The 22821-nt window shown below is 37.0% G+C and overlaps 1 protein-coding gene and 1 pseudogene across 3 annotated transcripts in view; both read right to left on the bottom strand.

Moving 5' to 3' along the window:
- Positions 1-22821, bottom strand: part of CDKL5 (cyclin dependent kinase like 5) — a 182385-nt gene that overhangs the window by 35303 nt on the left and 124261 nt on the right. For all 3 annotated transcript variants that reach the window (XM_033427877.2, XM_033427878.2, XM_049704726.1), the window contains 5 exons: positions 14671-14791; positions 12510-12569; positions 10412-10502; positions 6521-6710; positions 186-266 (listed from right to left, as the gene is read on the bottom strand). In XM_033427877.2, the coding sequence (XP_033283768.1) occupies positions 186-266; positions 6521-6710; positions 10412-10502; positions 12510-12569; positions 14671-14791 (543 nt within the window). The remainder of the gene's footprint in view (positions 1-185; positions 267-6520; positions 6711-10411; positions 10503-12509; positions 12570-14670; positions 14792-22821) is intronic.
- Positions 16907-21570, bottom strand: LOC125963049 (uncharacterized; annotated as a pseudogene).

The raw sequence follows: 22821 nt of genomic DNA, 5'->3' as shown, positions 1-22821 counted from the left end.
ACGTTAAAAAAATAATAAATAAATAAATTGCATGCCTCTTCAGATGACACAGTGCCCCATTATTCACCACTATACACCTATTAACAAAACATTTAATTCATAAAAGCAGGCTATGGTCATATATAGACACAAGAGAAATCACAAACCAAAAGACATTTTGTACAGATAACATCAACTTGTCCTACCTTCATTAAGTCAAGTAAAACACTATTTAAAATTCCAAGGTATCTTCTCTCCAATGACTGAGGATGGTTAACAGCTGGAAACTGTAACAACAACATGACAGAAGTATTAGCACGTAGGTAAGGGTATGTGTGTGCATGTGCTTTGAGTGTTGGAGAAGGTAGCAGATGAGCAGAAGCTACTGCCCTAGTGCCAAAGTTAAATTTATTTCACATGTATATTACTTTCGGTGTCTATGTATTTGAGGTAGGGATTAATAGGATTGGGTGTTAAATGACAGGAAAACTCACAAGTGAAAGATGATACTTAAATCTAGTCGGACAACACTGAAGCATGTAAAACAAAACAAAATATAAAAATTTGAAACTATTTATTCAGTTTATACAGTCTTGTCTACTTATACAAATAATTTGGTTATAACAGAGTTCATACAGAATTTGTCTGCTTATACAGACAATTCTTACACCCTTTTCACAACAACATATCATTTACTCCTGAAAATTAGAGAAGTTAAAAAAAGAGAAAAAGGCCAGTACCTGAAAGGCTACAGAAGTAGAAATAATGAATTCGGACACATGTTCTATTATTGCTTTTAATATACTCTTTGAATGACCTGTTTTCAATTCCTTCCTTTATGTAAGTTGGAACAGAAGGCAAACAGGCTCCTAAATTAACAAATACATTTTTAAATAAAATGAGGGGAAAGGGTCAAGTTTATTCAGATGCTCTGTCCTTCCCTCTGCCAACTCACATTTCGCAATATCTAAGTGGATGGTAAAGTATTAGAGTCCAACGCCATGTACTCCCTCCCAAGAATACAGCCCACTGACCACATATCTACAGACTTCCCATAGGGAGCTCTGAAAAGCAAAGGGAGAGATTATCTTGGCAACTGAAGAAATAAGTTTTAATAATTTCCAAATTATTTTGAACAGATTCATGATTTAAAGCATATTTGGGTATTTAAGGAATTAAAAAATACCACATGGACAAACGTGAGGCTGAAAAAAAGGAAGTATGGATATCAAAGTAAAACTTCAGAACACGGGCTTCCCTGGTGGCACAGTGGTTGAGAGTCTGCCTGCTGATGCAGGGGACACGGGTTCGTGCCCCGGTCCGGGAGGATCCCGCATGCCGCAGAGTGGCTAGGCCCGTGAGCCATGGCCGCTGAGCCTGCGTATCCGGAGTCTGTTGCTCCGCAACGGGAGAGGCCACGGCAGTGAGAGGCCCGCGTACCGCAAAAAAAAAAAACACAAAAAACAAAAAACTTCAGAACACAAGTGAATAAATCTATGCTAATAAAGCCATCAGTTTAATAAAAATTTAGTTAGTATACACTGATTTGAAATCTATTCACATCCAGATATATTTTGAATATGAATGGATTAATAAACCCTAAATACAGCATACATGTCTGATGAGTTACCACTCACTTGGAGAATGAAATGCTCCCAAGAAATGTATTTTCTAGGTAATTATCCTTTAGCTCCCTGTATTTCCTTTATACCAACATAAGAGCATTTCAAAGCCTGAAATCTCTAAACATGCTAAATAAGTGGATGAGAGAAGTAGTTATGTAGAAAAATTCAAACAAGGTATTAAGACGTCATCCCCACACAGTGCTAGGTATGGCAGGAGATGCAGAATATGGGTAAGACCAAAACCTTGCATGTAAGCAACCCTCAGTCTGATTGTGAAAGCAATCAGTACGAAACTGTACTAAATTCTAGTTGAAGCTCAGAGAAAGGAGAGGCCAAGGTGGTTTGCAGCTGTAGAAAAAAGAATCCATACATAGATAATATCTGAACTAGCTTTTGAAAGATAAGAAAAAATGTGAGGACAGAGAAAAGTAGGACAGCACCTTCTAGATAGAGGACGTAGAGGGAATAACATGAATTTAACACAGACACACAGGCAATAACCTAAAACTGATTTCTGAGGGAAGTAATGCTCTGCGAGACATTTTAACAATTGTTATTCTTCTTATTTCAGAGATGAAGAAGGTGATGATCAGAAAATTCAAATAAATGGTTCAAGGCAGGTTACATAATTAAAAATCAGAACTTATATTTGCACCCAGGTCTGTGATCCAAACCCACATTTTTTCTAAACATGGGTGCCTTTCCTAAAGGAGGTACAGAGGTTCCTCTGGATGTTATTGGAGCATTGAACATCAGCCCAAAGAGAGAGACACCTGTCATGCTGTGATAAAAGACTCTATACCACTAGATTTTAATTAATATCTTGCTTATGAGGTCCTATCTTATGCTACCAAATACCCCCTCCTTTTTTTCCAGAAGTAACATTTCATCAATAAGAAAATTAATGCCCAAAGTCAAAGGTATTAGAAATATGATTTTTAAATGACCACACAAACTCCTAATTTTAAAAAATTAATTAATGTTTTTTTGAAAGAAAGACACCATTCTCATATTAGGTAATTCAACAAATAACCAAAACTCAAGCATAGAAGTTTAAAGTATATCTCAATCAGTAGTTTGTTTTTTCTTTCCTTTCTTTCTTGATCACTTGGCCAATATGATACAATGAGAGTGCCTCTTTACTAAGCACTTACTATGTGTCAGGCACTGGTCTGGGCATTTTACATATATTATAATGTTTAATCTTCACAACAACCCCATCAGGTGGTACTTCTGTTATCACCATTTTACACATGAGGAAAAAGAGGCACAAGGAACTTGCCCTAGGTCATTCAAGTAGTAAATATGGAGTCAGGCTTTGAACCTCAGCAGCCTAACTTCAAAGTCTATGCCCTATATTATGGGATAGCAATTGTTATTTTTTTCAAAATAATACATACCGTTAGAGCAACATCTTGTTGATTTTCCAATCTCTACACAACTGAATCAAAATACAAATCACACTGGACTGGTTACTGGTAAGTCCATGTTTCAAGGCAGCTGCAGTTCACACACCCTGTACGCTTAGCTGAGAATGTCTCAGACATTCTCAAGTAAATGATAAAGGAAGACTTTTCCCTCAAAAGATGTGGTTAAACCTCCAAAAAGGTTAAACTAATTTAGCTAAAACACCACAAACACTTTCAGACTAAAATGTAAAAACATTAAGGCTTATAAAAATCAAAGTGTCAGGGAAGCAGCAATTTCTCCAAAGGATATTTATAAGCAGCACCGTCATGTACTCTCTACCATTTACCGATAATACTATTTAGTGAGGAGGTCTGTAAACAAACAGGACCATAGACAAAGGAGTAAAAGATCTCCTTTGTTTAGCCTATCTAATCCAAATGCTACTCATTCTTCAATATCCATTTCAAACTGTAAATCCTCTATATATCATTCCTAGTGAATCCAGCCAACTTTCTAGAATGTTTAACATTCTCAAGGTCTCAACTATATTTAGATGTATTAGAAAACAGTACAATGTAGTAAAGAATGTAGTACTTTACTATATACCACACTTTATTATAAATTGTATTGTTTTCTAATTATTTCATGCACAAAAGTCTTAATTCTTCAGCTAGTTTACAAGTTATTAAAGCCAGGTACCATGGCAGATCTGTTTACACTCTCTTCAGAGAATCCAGCTTAGAGCCTCTTTAACCAGGCAAAGAATAATGCAGCCAGAAGACCAAGCTTGATGTTCCAGGTCAAATATTCAATCATTTAATACTATTCAACCTAGTAAGAGCAACTCTAGGTGTGTTGTGAATATAACGGTGGCCATGATAGCTCATTTCTTTAAAAAATTCATTAGTCCAGTAAGGATACATTTTTCAAAAAGCTTTTGTTTAAAAAAAAAAATTTTATTACAATTTTTAAAAAATTGAAGTATAGTTAATTTACAGTGTTGTGTCAAACAGCTACTTAAAAGAGACTGCCATGTGTACTACAAGAGCTATGACCAGAGTGCTTCAGGAGCACAGAATGGGGAGGCACCCATTCCCCTTGGAGGAGTCTAGAAGGGCTTCATGGAAGGACACTTGACTTGAGTCTGGGGGGAGGGAGGATGGAGAGCTTTCCAGGAAGTGGGGTAAGTATTGGGAGAATTACAGAAATGAAAACATAGCACTGCAGAAACAAGGAAATGGTGACAAGTTCAATGTGGCTGCAGAGCAGGGGGCAGGGGTAGGAAAAGGTGGAAGACAAGGCTGGAGGCCTAGAAGGAAGGGGTTTTTAATGCTATCCTAAGGAGTTTAAATTTAATAAGCAATCTTGCAGAGGTTTTCAGCACAAAGACGACAGAATTAAATGGGCAGTTTGCAGGAAGATCATTCTAAAAGCAATGTGAAGACTGCAGTGAAGAGAGAAACTTGGAGAAATCAGTTTGGGAGTGGCTGTTCAGGTAAAAGGTGGTAAGAGTGAAAGAAGCATTAGAGATGGAGAGAAGGGAAACATAAATGAGCTTGACTGCTGATAATGCAGATTGGTTCAAGAGAGCATTCAAATATTCATCGAGTCCCTACTACATGTGCTGGGCTAAGCTAGATGCTGGAAATACAACAATAAAACAGATGATTTCTAACATTAATAATTAAAAAAATAAAATAATTACATACTGTGATAAGTGCTATGATGGAAAAAGAAGGGTGCTATGGGAGAGACCAAGAAGGAGGTGGGGGAAGTATGTTGGGGGGTCAGAGACAGGGGTCATTCTTGGAGCTGAGATTTATAAAATGAGAAGGGGCCATGCAAGGAAGTGCCTTCCTGGGAAAAGGAGTCACAAGTGCCAATTTCATGAAGCTGGAACACCCGGGAATGTTTACGGAAGTTAAAGAAAAAGAAAGGTAAGTGTGATGAAAGTCTGGAAAGGGATGGGAATGGAAAGGGGTATGAGCTGAAGTCAGGGAGCTAGAAGGGCCCAGAAAAGGCAAGATCTGATGGGAAGGAGTTTGGATGCATTCTCAGTGAGACAGTAATTCATTAGTTATGACTTGCTTTATTTCTGACTAGAATAGATTTTCCTTTCTTCTGGACTGAGGGCAAGTCCTATTTATTATCATATTTTCAGCATCTAGTAGGACAAATGCTCAATAACTGTTGAACTATTTGTACCCTAATTAATGGTCATAATTTGGTTATTTTTCAGCTTACAAAAGCAAAAATAAAAGGAGAAAAAAGAAACTTGCCTGAGGTAACTCAGACATATTTGGAAGAGAGAGAAAGCAGGAAGGGGATGGAAGAGAAATGTTTGCATTTCTGTTCCTTTCTTTCTTCCACACTCATTGAGCCTAGCAGGAGGTATACTGTGCTGGGCATTCATGTGTGAGGAGGAGTACTCTTCAAAGTGAAATAAACTGAGGCCAGAAAGTCAAAGGAAAAAAACAAAGTGCTTTGCAAATGTCAAGAAAACATGGTTTGAGAATTATGCATTTAAGAGAAACAAAAGAAGTGGTGGTGAGCTTATTTTATAGTTCCCACAAGGGCCAGCAACTGGCATGTTGGCCCAAACAGGGTAGTTGAAAACTAGAAATGTTGCTTTGGGGGTGGATGGAACAGAGAAGCAGCTTGTAACTGGCCACTCCAGTAAGATGCCTCCTGCGACTTGGTTGTCCCTCATTTGGGGAAAGTTTATACTTTAAGACTCTTTTTAGCATATTTTCTGAAATCAAGTTTTGCACAAAGTTAGCAAGTCTAGAAAAGCCTGCCCAAGACAATACACTAGTTTGAAAAGAAGATTTGATGTTTCACTCAACAGGAAATACCCACTAGAACAGCACCTTTAAATATGCAGAATGTGAGTATTCATCATCTTCCTCAAATCACTACAACTATGTTTGCTCAAATAAGCAATAGCCATTTATACATTTTTCTATCTTTTGGGGATGCTTAATATTTTGCATAAAGAAACATTCTGAGATAACCAAAGTTTAGAATAACGTGTACACTAAAAAAGATTTTGAAAAATTGGAACTTACAAATTAGGAAAATATTAGCAGCTCCCACTTTCGAATTCACAAATACTATATAAAATTCAAAAGTAAAATATTATAGGGCTTCCCTGGTGGCACAGTGGTTGAGAGTCCACCTGCCGATGCAGGGGACACGGGTTCGTGCCCTGGTCCGGGAAGATCCCACATGCCGCGGAGCGGCTGGGCCCGTGAGCCATGGCCACTGAGCCTGCACGTCCGGAGCCTGTGCTCCGCGATGGGAGAGGCCACAACAGTGAGAGGCCCGCGTACCGCAAAAAAAACGAGAAAAAAAAACAAAAATAAAATATTATAATGGGGATTATAAACACTGTAATGGGAAAGGCAATAGTATTCGATGGATAGCTTAGCATTCCACTGTGCAATGAGCAATGATTTAAATACTAGTGTACTGATTTCATTTGGGGTTTTAGCAAAGCCTCTTACCCGGAGCCCGTGGAAGCGAGGATTACTGTAGAAGAGCTTCATTTGCTCAGGTGGAAGTGGTCCTAGCACCTTCTGAATAGTAAAAAGTTGGTCAATTTCGCTTTCTCCAGGAAATAAAGGCTGTCCATCACTAAGCTCCCCAAGAATACAGCCCACGGACCACATATCTACAGACTTGCCATAGGGAGCTCTGAAAAGCAAAGGGAGAGATTATCTTGGCAACTGAAGAAATAAATTTTAATAATTTCCAAATTATTTTGAACAGATTCATGATTTAAAGCATATTTGGGTATTTAAGGAATTAAAAAATACCACATGGACAAAAGTGAGGCTGAAAAAAAGGAAGTATGGATATCAAAGTAAAACTTCAGAACACAAGTGAATAAATCTATGCTAATAAAGCCATCAGTTTAATAAAAATTTAGTTAGTATACACTGATTTGAAATCTATTCACATCCAGATATATTTTGAATATGAATGGATTAATAAACCCTAAATACAGCACACATGTCTGATGAGTTACCACTCACTTGGAGAATGAAATGCTCCCAAGAAATGTATTTTCTAGGCAATTATCCTTTAGCTCTCTAAATGTCAACAAGTTATACTGATCCATTTTTTGAGTTCAGCCTATTAAAATGTACCACTGACTTATGTGTCTTCTTAAACAACAAACACTTAATATTATTTAACCTCTGACTGCACAGAGTCAAAACAGCTAAGATTGTGCTAAACGCTATTGGATTATTTACTTCAATCTATTTATACCCTTTGTTTATGGGACTTTATGACAGGCATTTCCCTCAAAGCATTTTTTCCACTTCTTTAGGGATTTATAGCTATCTTCCAAGGTCTGAGTTTACCAGAAGGCTTTTGGAGTACTACTGTTGCTAATCAGCTATACATGAAAATCTACGTATCCCCAAAAAAGCTTTACATGTATACCGCAATATCTATAGCCTTAAATCAAATTACAGAAGGCAGATTAAGAAATCATATTTTTTAGTTTCAAACATAAATTATCTAAGTTTTAAGCAGGGAAAGCCAAAATAAAATATCTGAAAAAAAAAAGGAATTAAAATTCTAGAATGCCATAGTGCTATAGTAGTAATATAAAACTTTTAACAAATACTCTAAAGCACTTTTAACATAATACAGAATATGTTTCTAGGATGATAAATCATTGTAACAATAAGTCAATATTTTATTTATCTCATTTCCTCCCATAAAAACCCAAGAACCATACTAGGAAACTTCATTTAGATTTTTTTGGTAGCTTGCTGGGAAGGGAAGGATACTGATCTTTCTTTCATACAAGTATAAGAAAGACAAAACTTGTGCTAGATGGAGAAAACTATGGAAAATCTTTACATACCCACCATAAGCTATTTTTCTTCTGTCAACTAATCTGAATAATTTACGCAGCTGTAACTACTCTGAATGTCAAGGACAAAGTCTTGAGAATGTATAAAAACCTGTAAATTCTTCATGTTAACCAAATATCAACTGATTTCAATGGGATTTTTATACAAATAATATGGTTCTTCAACCAGTACTTGACAATCATTTAATCAGTAATATTAATTTGGCTCAAATTAGTTGGAGTCCCCATCTACTTTTGGTAGCTCCCATATAGCTCTAAACATAACTCAGTTAATGAGCTATAAACATAGCTCAGTTTTCCAGGAGGTATTATTAGGCAGCAAATACTCTCTGAAGTTTCATAATAAGGCTGTCCTCAGAATGAACTCCTCAGGGACACCTTATAGACAAAACCATATTATAATGAGTCCCTCTACCATACTTGAATCCTCAGATGGGGTTCTAAGAATTATTTACTTCGTACTCATTTCTTCTTTGGAAAATCCTGTCCAGGAATTTCAAACTCCCAATCCCTCCCAAAAGAATGAACAGATGAATAGACTACACATTAGAGTGAGTCCAGACAGAGGTACACAGAAGAAACATAGACAACACAAAAGAAAATCAGTCCTAAATCCAAGTTGAAAAATGAGCACAGAAATTCTAAAATCTATCCACACAAGGAGGGATAATAAAGTGACTAGCCACCATTTATTTCACAGGATGAAGCACAAGCTTTTGATTAAAAAAAAAATGGTAAAGCTTTCAATAACCGACACCAATAATTCTTATAGGCTCTAGGTCAGCAATGAAACAAGATTTAACGCCAAATGGTTGGTAGACCCTGGGAAATCAATTGTTAACTTCAAAATAAACCCTCAATGAGAACCTGCTGCATAGTACAGGGAACTCTACTTCACTGTACAGTAGAAACTAACACAACATTGTAAAACAATTATACCCCAATAAAAAAAACTTTTTAATAATAAAAAAATAAGAAAATCAACTGACCACAAGTGTAAAAAAATAAAAATAAACCCTCAGTGGGGGGGTGGTGGTGGGATGAACTGGGAGACTGGGATTGACATATATATACACTAATATGTATAAAATAGTTAACTAATAAGAACCTGCTGTGTAAAAAATAAATTAAATAAACCCTCAGTGAGTAGCTTAAACATATAGTCATCATGATCTTCAGAAGAAATACAGAAATTTATATTTCTATTATATAAAAAGTACCTTTATTTATTAAAAAATTTTTTAATTGAAGTATAGTTTACAATGTTGTAAAAAATATCTTTTAAAAATTAAATTTCTCATGTCCCCTAGATACATGTATGGCACACTAAAGAAAAGAGATGAAACCTATAATAATTCGTGCACTGGTCATCATTACCATCATATCTAATTTTATTTGTAGAGTGTGTCTTCTACCTCAATTCTTTGATGGTCCCAAAGAAGGAAATACGATCTAGGAAGAATAAGAAAATACTACAACTACGATAGGTAGAGAATTATTAGTGAAACTGTGATGGAGATCAAGACTACAGGTCCTTTCTTAGGTTCTGAAGTTAAAACATAGTAAGAGGAAGAAGTATCTTATCAGAAAATGTTTTTCTGGTGTTGACAGGTGAATGAAATACCACTGAAAGTGGAAGGGTGGCACAAAGTGGATGGATGTGGCAGTGTTGCTGAGAAAATTATCAATATATTAGTCTGGAAAGCCATTTATCATCAAACAGGATTTACAATGTTTGGAAGGAAAATATCAGTAGGTTCAATATTTACAGAAAAGTGGCTAGGCATAAGAGATACTCCATAAGTATCTGCTGAATGAATGAATGAATACATGAACAAACAGATAAGCCGGAATGTCAAACTCTGTGGATATACACATTCTTAATGTGGAAGACTATTAACAAAGATGGCAGCAATAATTTCCCTCCATTTCCATACACCTGCCACTTTGTAATGTGATTCTGCCACTCCTCCCATCAAGAAGCGAAGTTTATTCCTCCATCCCTTGAATCAGGGCTTAGACAAGTAACGTGCTTTGGCCAATGAGGCAAAAGTCATGCAAAGAGGCTTGAAAACCACCTTTGCTTTTGGGCTTGCCCTCTGCTCAGGGAATTCTTCTGCTATTATATGAAGAAACTTGGACTAACGCACTGGAGGATGAGTCCCCATGGAACAGAGATAGTTTGTCCCAGCTGAGGACCTAAACCAACCAGCCTCCAGATGACCTGCTGACTGTAGCTATATGAGCAACTCCAGTTGAGACCAGCAGAAGAATCATCCAGTTGAACTCAAACAGCTGACTCCCCCAACCCGATGGCACCCAGAATTGTGAGCAAATAAAATGGTGCTTGCTTTATGTCATTAAGTTTTTAGGTGGTTTGCTACACTGCAATAGGTAACTGGTATTTAATTAACTCAAGTTCTTATCTTCCACAGATAATCCCAAAGTTAACAATAGAGGATCAGCAAATATGTAGATGTCACTCTATTCTGGGAAGGTAACTCACCCAAGTAAGAGTTCTGGAGACCGATACCACCTTGTGGCCACATATTCTGTATAATTAGCATTATTGCCTTCTGAGAGATTCCGAGCAAAACCTGAAAGATAGCAAAGCCCAAAGGTGTAATTTTGAAAAAGAATTAATTTTTTTAAAGAATTAATTAGAATTAATTAATTTGTCATGTTGACAAAATATTTCAGTGCTATTAATACCTTAAAGGAACATCAAAAGAATATAATGATTGTTACTGAATCGGCTGTTTATTAACAGTGTCCTTGTCATTTAAAAAAGTTAGTCCATTGTTCATTCGTCAATTAAAATATACAGTGTATTCACTACAAAACCAGCCTCTCCTCTCTGATAAAGAAATCTATGTTTTCAAAGTTATTGCATGCTTTTATAAGCATTCAGAGCTTTTCCAATAAGTGTAAATCTTAGAAACAAAATGAAGACTCCACAAGAGCCAGAAGTCAAAGCTAAATTAGCATGTCGCAGATAGTTGTTAATTCTGCTATGTGGGACCTTAGATAGTATTTGTATATCTATTGGTGCTGATCAGCTCGGCCATTATGTAAACAACTATCGGTAGGGTTTGGCAATGATGGAAACAAAGCAGGCTAAAATGATTTTTATCTCCTAATGTGACTGAGAAGCATATTAGGGATATCTTAATTACCTTACAAACTCTATTGCTATCCCCCGCCCCCCGCAAGTAACAACCCTTTCAAAAGGTTTTGGGGCCACAAAATAAACTGGCAAGTAGGTTAATTACCCATCTAACTCACCAAAAGCAATATAGGTTCACTGTAAATAGTTACAGAGAACCAGAATATTAAAATTAAAGGTAAAAGTTAAGGTGTATGTCAGTTTCAAGAAATAGAAAATAGTGTTTCTTAAAGTGGAACAGTAAAAAAAAAAAATAAACACAGCAAAAACAAACCCCCTAACTTCAGTTAATCAACACTTCTTTATAAGACATATTTGGAAGAAATATTCGTATTTTTTAGTGGGATTCTTCAAGCCAGACAAAGGAGCTACACACTCTGGGAGGGAAAACAATCAGGAGGTTCTTGGTGGGGATGTGCAGGGCACAGAACGCCATATGTGGGGCCATCATGTGGAACTTCCTGACCGTTTAAAGCTGTCTTTTCTTTAAGAAATGATGCTAGACTAAGGATACTTTTTTCCTATTATTAACCATTCTATATGCATCTTTTTTATTTATAACTTGCTTGACAAATTTCAGCTCCTAAGTACTTCTTAAGATGTTTAGGTACAGCAGGACTCTTCTTTGCATTATTTTTTTTTAATTAATTTATTTTTTTGGCTGCATCGGGTCTTAGTTGCAGCACGCAGGCTCTTTGTTGCGGCACGTGGGCTCCTCTCTAGTTGCGGCGTGCAAGCTCCAGAGTGCGTGGGCTCTGTAGTTTGTGGCACGCAGGCTCTCTAGTTGAGGCACGCGAGCACAGTAGCTGTGGTGCGTGGGCTTAGTTGCCCCATGGCATGTGGGATCTTAGTTCCCTGACCAGGAATCGAACCTGCATCCCCTGCACTGGAAGGAGGATTCTTAACCACTGAACCACCAGGGAAGTCCCCCACTGAACATTTAAAGGGAATAAACGGAATCATTCTAAAAATGTCTTTTAACCTTACAGATATATAACTATTGCATATATACAACACATATGTATTTACATAGTTATATTTTCAGTGTTTATGATTATGCCTGAAACAATTTCTATCAATATTTAAAATATTAAATTTTTTTTTTATCCAACTCAAGTCAGCAGGCCATAGTGGTATTTCTGGAAAATTCTTTCTCTGAGGTCATTAAGTACTGGGCTTATGAATATATGCACATATTTGCTTTGAATTCTCATTAAACAAATACTGCATGATGAATTTTTTAAAATAGTAGACAATACTATGCAAAGAGAGTAGAACTCTTCCCACAATCAATTTTTTAATATACAACCCAATAGAATGTTCATTTGCTAATTTAAGTCAAAAGATAAAAAATACTTTTAATACACCTGTAAAAGCTACCTAAGTGCTATATTAAATTAATTCTGTACTTACAGGGCTCAATTTCTTTTTAACTTACCAAAGTCACACAGTTTCAGAACATCATTGTGGCTGATTAAGAGATTTTCTGGTTTTATATCTGGAGTATCAAGATTAAAAAACAATTATTAAAAAATGTTCCATGTACTGCTGATTGATACTGTTAGAGCACTGTAATGGCACCTAATTAGAAATATCCAGAGTAATATGAATAGAAAACTATGGCAGTGAAAAGCAGAGTAACACATTTTATGCTGGTACACAAAAGTTCCAATTAATTTTTTTTTGAAAAACATGCAGACCACCATTTCAAAAATATTTTTCCCCTTAAATCTTAAAGGTATCAATTGGACCTCTGAAAGGAATTTAAAAATGATTAAATCTAGGCTACCACATTTTAAGGAACTATTTTTACTTTATAAAATACTAATAATACAAATTTTTGGAGATAGACTATAAACTGTTTACACCCACAAGATACTTTAAAAACATATATGAGAGTAAGTAGGTAGCATTATATTTACTGGAGAAAAAAATACAAATAAGATACATTGTTCGTTATGATTTTCTGTATACTTTCTATATTTATATATCTCTTTAGGTTTTCTATGGTGTGGTTCACAATCATAAATGTCTAGTGCTGAAGCTATGATGGATGAGTCAAGATAAGATTTCTCATTTATTCTGTGGATCTTTTGAAGATGTGGTGGGAGTTAAGGAGTAGAAATACACAGAAAATGCAGTTTAATTCCCTCCCTTTGGAGGCATCTCACAATTCTATTTTTAGAGTGCCCATCATCTATATTATATGGTAGAAGTGAAAATGGAGAAAGGGAAGAGGTAGGAGTGAGATCTGTAGATTTCAGAATCATGGTTTCTGAATTAATTCACAACCATTAATTCACTATACACTTAACCAAATCTCAGTATCACTATGGAAATGCAGCTAAATCAGTTTCTTAATATCCTCAAACTGTAGTAGAGACTGTTATTAGAATCATTACCCTAGACACTAGATGTCCAGGTGACCAAGACATCTCTCCATACTGCCAACAACCTTCATAATGTAACTGCTATGAAAGTCAAATGCAAGAGAAATACAAACTGTCTCTTTCCAGAAATAATAGGAGTTGGCATTCTTCACATGACCTTTAAGCTATTCTTAAAGTGAGGCTTTTTTTTTTGCGGTACGCGGGCCTCTCACTGTTGTGGCCTCTCCCGTTGCGGAACACAGGCTCCAGACGCGCAGGCTCAGCGGCCATGGCTCATGGGCCCAGCGGCTCCAGAGCATATGGGATCTTCCCAGACCAGGGCACGAACCCGTGTCCCCTGCATCGGCAGGTAGACTCGTTTCAACCACTGCGCCACCAGGGAAGCCCAAAGTGAGGCTATTTTTAAAGTGATATCCTTGTGTGCCTGTTTAGATAAATTAAAATGTAGTATTCATTTGTCTGATAATTCAAAGATAAGAAGTGGATACTGCAACATTTTCTGACAAACATCTTTTAGCTTCATTATTGTATCAATTTGTGTCCCTTGAATGCAAGAGATTATCAGGAAAAGATAAATGGTATAGATTAAAGATCTTGCTGAGCAAGTAATTTCCCTTTTACTGCTATAAACCACCCACTTCATGGCAATAAAGGACAAAATAGAACAGTTTATGGAAGTATAATCATGGCCCTTATGCAAGGTTCATCATGCCTACAACCTGCAAACAATGGGCACTTTTCATGAACAGGTAAGGAAAATCAGGAGGTAAAGGTACATACTAGAGATCTTGGTCTAAGAGGAAATGAGAAGTGGCTGTCAATGGGGGCCAGTGACTTAGCACCATGTCTAAAGCCTGATTCTGGCTTGTTTCACATTACCTGCTCTACCTGCAGGACCAAAAGGCAATGGAGAGGGTAGTTCCCCCTGCAAGTAAGCTTCAAAGTTTCCATTTGTTGAGTTCGTTTTATCACTAGGTGCTTCTGCTGTTGAAAGCGGATCTGGTTTTACAAACACAGAGATCTCACCATAATATCCAAATAAATGTGCAGTCCATCCTTTTGGTGATACAAAAGGAGACTTGGAGCCCAAACAATGTCTCATATCCTATACTTTCAAAATGTATTTAATTTAAATGGAATGTCAGTGCCTGTGTGAAATATTTTGTTAACTTTATTTGATATTTTCCATTTCAAAAATTCCATACTTACCTCGATGAACAATATCATTCTTATGGCACCAGTGAATAGCTTTGATTAGCTGATAGATATAACTTTTTACTTTTTCAGGTGGAACTCCATTTGGCATTTCTTCCAGCAATTCAAGCATATTCTAAAAATTAAATAGAGAGCCAATGATCTCCAAAATTAGGTGGCCCATAAATCATGTATTAACAATTTAAAAAAGCACCTTGGATGATAATTCATCTAATACACAGCATGCATTTTTTAAAAATTGCTTTGCTTTCCATCTACAACCTTTCTTGTGAAGCAGCATATTGTATTGAATCAAGGTTCTCTTTTAAGAGAAATTCCATTTTTACTACTCCCCAATGCTATCTCAAATAATAACCCTGTGCATTTTTCACTCTCCCTAAAATCTATCAGGCATCATTTTAGCCTAATTTCGAGGGAAAAACAACACAAAGTAGAGAAAAGACACTAATGTATAGAGGAGAGGGGAAACAGTCATTTTAACATAGTGCACTGTGCATCTCCAAAAGAACCTTGCGATAAAATCAAGCCTTGAAATATTTCTGGGAGACCTGGAAAATATTCTTAAATGATCCCTAAGGTTAGCAGTGATCAATATAATCAGAACAAATATTTAAACAGGCTACAAAATATGGTTGAAATAAAAATTCACAGACTCCAAACAAACCAATATTCAAAAATCTTAATCTGGAGTCAGAGACCATTCTAAAACTCATGCACATTTTTTATTTATTTTATTTTTTTAATTAAAAAATTTTTTTTTTTGCGGTACGTGGGCCTCTCACCGCCGTGGCCTCTCCCCTTGCGGAGCACAGGCTCTGGACGCACAGGCTCAGCGGCCATGGCTCACAGGCCCAGCCGCTCCGCGGCATGTAGGATCTTCCTGGACCGGGGCACGAACCCGTGTCCCCTGCATCGGCAGGGGGACTCCCAACCACTGCGCCACCAGGGAAGCCCCATGCACATTTTTTAAGTAGAAATTCCACTTAACCAATTTCTGCTGAATTTGCAGATTAACTAAATATTCTCCACTCCCTCTGTAAAGCATAAGACTAAGGTCTACAGCATGATTAGAGCTTATTGTTTGTAGATGACCATCTAGGACAGCAGTTCTCAAAGTGTGATCTGTGGATCTCGGAGGAGGGGGGTGTCTCAGAGGACCCATGAAGTCAAAACTATATTCATGACAGCACTCAGTTATTTGTCTTTTTCACTGTGTTGGTATTTACACTGATGGCACAAAGCAATGATGGGTAAACTGGTGGTACCTTAGCATGAATCAAGGCATTGGATTCTTCAATGCCATAACCTTACAGTTAAAAAAAAAAAAAAAAAGGCCAATTTTAGTAAAGGATGTTTTTGATGAAGCAGTAAAAATTATTACTTTTATTAAATTTCAGTTCTTGAGTACATGTCTTTTTAGGAATCTACATGATAAAATGAGGAATACGCATAAAGCACTCCTGCTGCATATCAAAATACGATAGCTGTCATGGGGAAAAAGCACTTGGGCAACAGAGTTATAAACTGAACTAGTCATTTTTCTTCGGGTACACCATTTTTACTTGAAAGAATGACTGATACACAGGTATTTATGTTAACATGTAATGGGTCTATTATTATTTTTAAATGAATTAATATTTTTATATTGCTCAGTTTTGACTTCTAATATGATAAACATTAATAGATAAAACTCACATAAATACAAAGCTCTTAGGGTTCCCAATAATGTTAAGACTGTAAATGGAGTCCTAAGACCAAAAAGTTGCTGCTCTACTACAACTTTACAATGTTGTTCCCACCAGTCAAGTTGTATTCATATAAACAATCAGGTGTTTATAATACTCCCATGTGTATTTATAACAGATGCACTTGTTATTTTAATATAATTAAATATCATATAAACCAATGAAATAATGTTTCTAAAAAAGAGATTTGCTGTTTATAAGAAAATGAAGTTTAATACTTTGAAAAGACGTAATAAAGGAAAGCTACCACACATAATGCTATCTAATCGATTGTGAGTGCAACAACTATAAAACACTGGCAAGGGACGGTGGTGTGGTACAGATTCTTCACTGAAACTACTTTGCAATTTTTTTTGTTTTTTAACATCTTTATTGGAGTATAATTGCTTTACAATGTTGTGTTAGTTTCTGCTGTAATAACAAAGTGAATCAGCTATACGTATACATATATCCTCATATCCCCTCCCTCTTGCGTCTCCCTGCCACCCTCCCTATCCCACCCCTCTAGGTGGTCACAAAGCACCGAGCTGATCTCCCTATGCTATGCGGCTGCTTCCCACTAGCTATCTATTTTACGTTTGGTAGTGTATATATGTCCATGCCACTCTCTCACTTCGTCCCAGCTTACCCTTCCCACTCCCCGTGTCCTCAAGTCCATTCTCTATGTCTCTGTCTTTCTTTACTCCTGTCCTGCCCGTCAGTTCATCAGAACCATTTTTTTTAGATTCCATACATATGTGTTAGCATACAGTATTTGTTTTTCTCTTTCTGACTTACTTTACTCTGTATGACAGACTCCAGGTCCATCCACCTCACTACAAATAGCTCAATTTTGTTTCTCTTTATGGCTGAGTAATATTCCATTGTATATATGTTACCACATCTTCTTTATCCCATCATCTGTCGATGGACACTTAGGGTGCTTCCATGCCCTGGCTATTGTAAATAGTGCTGCAATGAACATTGTGGTCCATGACGCTTTGAATTATGGTTTTCTCAGGGTATATTCCCAGTAGTGGGATTGCTGGGTTGTATGGTATTTCTATTTTTTGTTTTTTAAGGAACCTCCATACTGTTCTCCATAGTGGCTGCATCAATTTACATTCCCACTAACAGTGCAAGAGGGTTCCCTTTTCTCCACACCCTCTCCAGCACTTATTCTTTGTAGATTTTTTGATGATGGCCATTCTGACTGGTATGAGGTGATACCTCATTGTAGTTTTGATTTGCATTTCTCTAATGATTAGTGATGTTGAGCAGCTTTTGCTGTGTTTGTTGGCAATCTGTATATCTTCTTTGGATAAATGTCTCTTTAGGTCTTCTGCCCATTTTTTGGATTGGGTTGTTTGTTTTTTTGATATTGAGCTGCATGAGCTGCTTGTATATTTTGGAGATTAATCCTTTGTCAGCTGCTTCATTGGCAAATATTTTCTCCCACTCTGAGGGTTGTCTTTTCGTCTTTATGGTTTCCTTTGCTGTGCAAAAGCTGTTAAGTTTCATTAGGTCCCATTTGTTTATTTTTACTTCCATTTCTCTGGGAGGTGGGTCAAAAAGAATCTTGCTGTGGTTTACGTCATAGAGTGTTCTGCCTATGTTTTCCTCTAAGAGTTCTATAGTGGCTGGCCTTACATGTAGGTCTTTAATCCATTTTGAGTTTATTTTTGTGTATGGTGTTAGGAAGTGTTCTAATTTCATTCTTCTACATATAGCTGTCCAGTTTTCCCAGCACCACTTATTGAAGAGGCTGTCTTTCCTCCATTGTATATTCTTGCCTCCTTTATCAAAGATAAGGTGACCACATGTGCATGGGTTTATCTCTGGCTTTCTATCCTGTTTCATTGATCTATATTTCTGTTTTTGTGACAGTACCATACTGTCTTGATTACTGTAGCTTTGTAGTATAGTCTTTTCTTTCTCAAGATTGCTTTGTCTATTCGGGGTCTTTTGTGTTTCTATAAAAATTGTGAAATTTTTTGTTCCAGTTCTGTGAAAAGTGCCATTGGTAGTTTGATAGGGATTGCACTGAATCTGTAGATTGCTTTGGGTAGTATAGTCATTTTCACAATGTTGATGCTTACAATCCAAGAGCATGGTATATCTCTCCATCTGTTTGTATCTTTAATTTCTTTCATCAGTGTCTTATAGTTTTCTGCATACAGGTCTTCTGTCTCCTTAGGTAGGTTTGTTCCTGGGTATTTTATTCTTTTTGTTGCAATGGTAAATGGGAGTGTTTCCTTAATTTCTCTTTCAGATTTTTCATCATTAGTGTATAGGAATGCAAGAGATTTCTGTGCACTAATTTTGTATCCTGCTACTTTACCAAATTCATTGATTAATTCTAGTAGTTTTCTGGTAGCATCTTTAGGAATCTCTGCGTATAGTATCATATCATCTGCAGTGAGAGTTTTACTTTTTCTTTTCTGATTTGGATTTTTTTCTTCTCTGATTGCTGTGCCTAAAACTTCCAAAACTATGTTGAATAAGAGTGGTGAGAGTGGGCAACCTTGTCTTGTTCCTGATCTTAGAGGAAATGGTTTCAGTTTTTCACCATTGAGAACGATGCTGGCTGTGGGTTTGTCATATATGGCCTTTATTTTGTTGAGGTAAGTTCCCTCTGTGCCTACTTTCTGGAGGGTTTTTATCGTAAGTGAGTGTTGAATTTTGTCGAAAGGTTTTTCTGCATCTAGTGAGATTATCATATGGATTTTATCCTTCAATTTGTTAGTATGGTGTATCACATTCATTGACTTCATATATTGAAGAATCCTTGCATTCCTGGGATAAACCCCACTTGATCATGGTGTATGATCCTTTTAATGTGCTGTTGGATTCTGTTTGCTAATATTTTGTTGAGGATTTTTGAATCTATGTTCATCAGTGATATTGGTCTGTAGTTTTCTTTTTTGTGACATCTTTGCCTGGTTTTGTTCTCAGGGTGATGGTGGCCTCGTAGAATGAGTTTGGGAGTGTTCCTCCCTCTGCTGTATTTTGGAAGAGTTTCAGAAGGTTAGGTGTTAGCTCTTCTCTCAATGTTTGACAGAATTCGCCTGTGAAGCTATCTGTTCCTTGGCTTTTGTTTGTTGGAAGATTTTTTTTTTAAGTGTTTTGGTTATTTTTAGTTAAAGAAAAACAGCCTTTTTCAAGGGCAACAAAGTGAACTCAAAGTCAGAAGGAAACAGGGTGTGTGGGCTTCTCACAGTCTCTTGCTCCATAAACCTGGATGTGATTTTCCTCCTGGAAAATCAGGTGCGACTGGCCAGAAGAGGGTTGACTTTGGTGGGGTAGGTGGAGCTGCAGCCAGATTGGTCTGAGAGGGCTCTAAGGTGACTTCCATATGCCAGCCAGTTGACATGATTAACACTATTATTCTTGAGGGGCATTAAATTAAGGAATGACACAGGGAGCCAAGAGAGCGGCTTATTTGGTTGGTTCTCAATCACAATCAGGAAATAGTCTTTATAGGGTGCAACCATAATTTCATTTTTCTTGGAGCGAATTCGAAGGAAGGTGAGGTCATTCTGGGGGTCAATTTCATGCACGGTGCTCCGGGCCTTCTAGATGAAGTTGTGCATGAGGTTGGTGTACTGTGTGGTGTTGGGATTGTCCATGGTGCTCTTGGGAATGCCTTCTGTGTCCACCACGATGATTCCCTGCACGCACTTCTGGTTCTGAAGTCGCTTCAGTGTCTCCTCCACCTCTACCATCTTGGACCGATCCAGTAGCTCCACGTCACCAGCCCTCAGCTCAGTCCCTGTTGGAAGATTTTTAATCACAGTTTCAATTTCCTTACTTGTGACTGGTCTGTTCATATTTTCTATTTCTTCCTGGTTCAGTCTTGGAAGGTTGTACTTTTCTAAGAAACTGTCCATTTCTCCCAGGTTGTCTATTTTATTGGCATATAGTTGCTTGTAGTAATCTCTCATGATTCTTTGTATTTCTGCAGTGTCAGCTGTTACTTCTCCTTTTTCATTTCTAATTCTCTTGATTTGAGTCTTCTCCCTTTTTTTCTTGATGAGTCGGGCTAATGGTTTATCAACGTTGTTTATCTTCTCAAAGAACCAGCTTTTAGTTTTATTGATCTTTGTGATCGTTTCCTTCATTCATTTTTCATTTATTTCTGATCTGATCTTTATGATTTCTTTCCTTCTGCTAACTTCGGGGTTTTTTTGTACTTCCTTCTCTGATTGCTTTAGGTATAAGGTTAGGTTGTTTGAGATTTTTTTTGTTTCTTGAGGTAGGCTTGTATTGCTATAAACTTCCCTCTTAGAACTGCTTTTGCTGCATCCCACAGGTTTTGGGTTGTCGTGTTTTCATTGTCATTTGTTTCTAGGTATTTTTCGATCTCCTCTTTGACTTCTTCAGTGATCTCTTGGTTATTTAGTAGCATATTGCTTAGCCTCCACGTGTTTGTATTTTTTACACTTTTTTTCCTGTAACTGACATCTAGTCTCATAGCGTTGTGGTCAGAAAAGATACTTGATACAATTTTAATTTTCTTAAATTTACCAAGGCTTGATTTGTGACCCAAGATACGATCTATCCTGGAGAATGTTCCATGAGCACTTGAGAAGAACGTGTATTCTGTTGTTTTTGGATGGAATGCCCTATAAATATCAATTAAGTCCATCTTGTTTAATATTTCATTTAAAGCTTGAGTTTCCTTATTTATTTTCATTTTGGATGATCTGTCCACTGGTGAAACTGGGGTGTTTAAGTCCCCTACTATAACTGTGTTACTTTCGATTTCCCCTTTTATGGCTGTTAGCATTTGCCTTATATATTGAGGTGCTCCTATGTTGGCTGCATAAATATTTACAATTGTTATATCTTTTTCTTGGATTGACCCCTTGATCATTATGTAGTGTCCTTCTTTGTCTCTTCTAATAGTCTTTATTTTAAAGTCTATTTTGTCTGATATGAGAATTGCTACTCCAGCTTTCTTTTGATTTCCATTTGAATGGAATATCTTTTTCCATCCCCTCACTTTCAGTCTGTATGTGTCCCTAGGTCTGAAGTGGGTCTCTTGTTGACTGCATATATACGGGTCTTGTTTTTGTATCCATTCAGCCAGTCTATGTCTTTTGGTTGGAGCATTTAATCCATTTACATTTAAGGTAATTATTGATATGTATGCTCCTATTACCATTTTCTTAATTGCTTGGGGTTTGTTATTGTAGGTCTTTTCCTTCTCTTGTGTTTCCTGCCTAGAGAAGTTCCTTTAGCATTTGTTGTAAAGCTGGTTTGGTGGTGCTGAATTTTCTCAGCTTTTGCTTGTCTGTAGAGGTTTTAATTTCTTTCTCGAATCTGAATGAGTTCCTTGCTGGGTAGAGTAATCTTGGTTGTAGGTTTTTCCCTTTCATCACTTTAAATAGGTCCTGCCCCTCCCTTCTGGATTGCAGAGTTTTTGCTGAAAGATCAGCTGTTAACCTTATGAGGATTCCCTTGTTTGTTATTTGTTGTTTTTCCCTTGCTGCTTTTAATATTTTTTCTTTGTATTTAATTTTTGATAGTTTGATTAATATGTGTCTTGGCATGTTTCTCCTTGGATTTATCCTGTATGCGACTCTCTGTGCTTCCTGGACTTGATTAACTATTTCCTTTCCCATATTAGGGAAGTTTTCAACTATAATCTCTTCAAATATTTTCTCAGTCCCTTTCTTTTTCTCTTCTTCTTCTGGAACCCCTATAATTCGAATGTTGGTGCATTTAATGTTGTCCCCCAGGTCTCTGAGACTGTCCTCAATTCTTTTCATTCTTTTTTCTTTATTCTGCTCTGCAGTAGTTATTTCCACTAATTTTATCTTCCAGGTCACTTATCTGTTCTTCTGCCTCCGTTATTCTGCTATTGATTCCTTCTAGACAATTTTTAATTTCATTTATTGTGTTCTTCATCATTGTTTGTTTGGTGTTTAGTTTCTCTAGGTCCTTGTTAAACGTTTCTTGTATTTTCTCCATTCTATTTCCCAGATTTTGTAACATGTTTACAATCATTACTCTGAATTCTTTTTCAGGTAGATTGCCTATTTCCTCTTCATTTGTTTGGTCTGGTGGGTTTTTCCCTTGTTCCTTCATCTGCTGCGTATTTCTCTGTCTTCTAATTTTGCTTAACTTACTGTGTTTGGGGTATCCTCTTCACAGTCTGCAGGTTCGTAGTTCCCACTGTTTTTGGTGCCTGCCCCCAGTGGGTAAGGCTGGTTCAGTGGGTTGTGTAGGCTTCCTGATGGAGGGAACTGGTGCCTATGTTCTGGTGGATGAGGCTGGATCTTGTCTTTCTGTTGGGCAGGACCATGTCTGGTGGTGTGTTTTGGGGTGTCTGTGAACTTTTTATGATTTTAGGTAGACTCTCTGCTAATGGGTGGGGTTGTGTTCCTGTCTTGCTAGTTGTTTGGCATGGGGTGTC

This window comes from Orcinus orca, chromosome X (assembly GCF_937001465.1).
Source record: "Orcinus orca chromosome X, mOrcOrc1.1, whole genome shotgun sequence".
Classification (NCBI taxonomy): domain Eukaryota; kingdom Metazoa; phylum Chordata; class Mammalia; order Artiodactyla; family Delphinidae; genus Orcinus; species Orcinus orca.
This window is presented reverse-complemented; position numbering and strand designations above follow the sequence as displayed.